The 2,868-nt window shown below is 36.8% G+C and overlaps 1 protein-coding gene across 1 annotated transcript in view; it reads left to right on the top strand.

The window, feature by feature from the left end:
* Positions 1–2,868, top strand: part of LOC108580263 (probable G-protein coupled receptor 158) — a 199,729-nt gene that overhangs the window by 180,672 nt on the left and 16,189 nt on the right. Inside the window, 1 exon segment of the mRNA XM_017943973.1 lies at positions 419–524. Within this exon segment, the coding sequence (XP_017799462.1) occupies positions 419–524 (106 nt within the window).

The raw sequence follows: 2,868 nt of genomic DNA, 5'->3' as shown, positions 1-2,868 counted from the left end.
ATCAATTATCGACTGCTCGAACGAGACCCGATCGTCATCTATTGTTCATAGAAGAGTAAGTGCGATAGCTTTATCCTATCTCTATTGGCCGACTATAAGGGAAGACCTAAGAGTAACTGCGATAGCCTTATTCTATCCCTACATCTCCCACTTTTAGCCCCTGTGTGACGTCAGAGGCTTCACTTTAGGTTTGTCGGACAGTACGCATATATGTTAGACCTTATTGTGACACTTTCAGCCACCAATATACACTTTCTAACACCACAAAAATCCAATTGTACGGTCAATAAATAACATAGATAATAAAGAAAATAAGAAGATTTCCTGAAGCATCCGGCAAAATTGACGACTAAGTCATAAAAAGCGATGCGTTATCTTGAAAACGAGCGTTCAGAAGGCGCAATCTTTCTGGTTGCAGGTTGTTCTTGCAGTCGCCAGCCAATCCGGATTTATTGTACGTGATATTTTTCTGTCACACCCAGCTCACGGTGACGTTGCTGCTCTGCCTCATATTCGGCAGCAAGGTAAGAACTCGATTCAACTCCCCTTTTGTGTATTTTTCACGCTCGTTTATGCGATACGCGCGTTCGACATGACAAATGGCGCCGACCGGATCGAGAATTCTAAAGCTTCTGCGGCGAGCCATTGAAATTTATTTATCTCACGTGGTGCATATTGATCATTGGAAGGCAGCGGCTGGCGCAGCCCGTTGTGGAACTTGTAAAATAGTTGTGTACGAACAGCCGCGGTCTAATTTATTCCACCCCTTTCCACGAACGCGTGGCCAGGATGAAAAATCGCACCACCTAAACACCCTTTCCGTGTCCGTGTTGAATTTTCAGATTATTCAATCACGAGAATGATATTCTCTTTCGTTCTTACTTCAAAATTTACTATAACTTTGTACTTTAGGGCGTAGAAATCGTAGAAAAATTTTGAACATATTTTCTTAATTCTCATTCGTTAAAGATGATTGTTTCATTTGAAATTTTGGTTGAAAATAATCGTTACGGTAAGTGCACTGTTGTAGATCGTCCTCAAACGTGGAAAACATTTTATTCGACCAAAGTTTGATTCAGAAAAATATTGCTTATTCGTGTTAAAATTAATAATCACTTGCTCTTGAAGTGAAGTTTAGAATTGGAAGTGAAGAATTGGAATTAATATTCCACAAATTATACTAAACTTCGTATAGTTAATGCACCGTCGTAAAATAGCTTCTAATCTCGGAAATAGTCTAACAGTACAAATGTCGCATTGCAAAAATAATGAAACAAAAATTCGAAGGTTTAGTTCGGAAAAGTACTCTTCGCCCACGTCAAAGATTAAACGGAATTTTTCCAATTATCATTCACGAAACTGAGCAATCTGAAGCTTCGAGGACGTTCTTTCGATCGAAACGTTCGCTTGAATAATTACATTTTCTCGAAATTTCAATTGATTCACAAATTCTATTATTCGTGTCCCTGTTTCTTTCTTGTCAGTCGTATCGGCCGAATTAATTAGCCAGCTAATGAGCAGCAATACTCGCTGTCGCGAGCGACAACTACGAATTCCTGTAAATACGATAACCCGAAACAAAAACAGTTCCCCGCAATCCCCACACTTTTGTCATATCTAACCTAACGTTCATTTGGCCGCGATTAATTCGACGGATGAATGCGTTACGGGGGAAGACTGTGGAATTATGGAACAACTAAAGAACGACCAGGAAAATTCAATATGTACATAACGTTCAGCGAACTCCTCGTTCAAAATGTAACCCTTTTCGCGATTTTATTCAACCACCGAACAATACACGGGCTTTCGATCCATCGGTAATTTACGGGTCTTTATTTGAACACAGATTAACCGGGATCTATAATATTAATCGATCAAACAGCACGTTTCATTTGTGACTACTTTTACAGACATTATCGCGAGATCATAAAAGCTGTTTGAATAAAGAAAGGGCCGTTCCATTAAACTAGGTTAAGTTGCAAATTTCATGGAATGTTCGACAGAAATTGTCGGAGGTGAGGCTGTGTTTTAATTAGGACACACTGCTTCCGTTTCATTGTTTAATGTCACCAGACAGCTGTCGATAAATTATTGTTAGTAATGAATTAGGTATCCTAATTTGGATGAATTAAACAGTAGTTTTTCAAAAGTTCCTTTTCTCTTCGTGACACTTTGGGACGGTAATCTGTTCAAACTGTGACGCATAATGTGAGAGGATTATTCCGATGTTTTCGAATATGAATTATGTTAAACAAAAGCTGTATATCTCGCCTCTAATTACCTTAGACTGTTCTCACGAATAGGATTACTCCCAAATTACTGACCAGTTAAATAAATAAATGAAATAACAGTACAATTGGAACAATTATTCCGTATCAATACTAGGTACAAACGACATGTTACATTAAACAAATATTCACTGATAACGATGAAAACAACACCTAACCTCTGATTACAATGTAATATAGTTTATATTATTATACGCTTAATTAGGCTACAACAGCATTGTTTTGTTTTGCATTGTACCATTTTTTTTTGTTTATTTATTTATTTATTTATTCAACCAACCTCTGATTACAATGTAATATAGTTTATATTATTATACGCTTAATTAGGCTACAACAGCATTGCTTTGAGTAGATTTGCTCCATTACCAATACCATTATCATTTTTTTTGGTTTATTTATTTATTTATTTATTCAACCATTTATAACGTTTTATAAATTTATTTTGAGACAGAGTTCTGTCGCGATGCGAATAGTAAAGCGCCATCGCATACGCAACGATGTATCGTTGTTCGGCACTATAAGGGTTAAATTAATCACTCAATAAGTATTAATAAGTAAATGTTGTTCAAATTATATCGTG

This window comes from Habropoda laboriosa, unplaced genomic scaffold (genome assembly GCF_001263275.1).
Source record: "Habropoda laboriosa isolate 0110345459 unplaced genomic scaffold, ASM126327v1 scaffold9, whole genome shotgun sequence".
Taxonomy (NCBI): Eukaryota; Metazoa; Arthropoda; class Insecta; order Hymenoptera; family Apidae; genus Habropoda; species Habropoda laboriosa.
The sequence above is the reverse complement of the archived record's forward strand: the minus strand, read 5'-3'. Positions and strand labels throughout refer to the sequence as shown.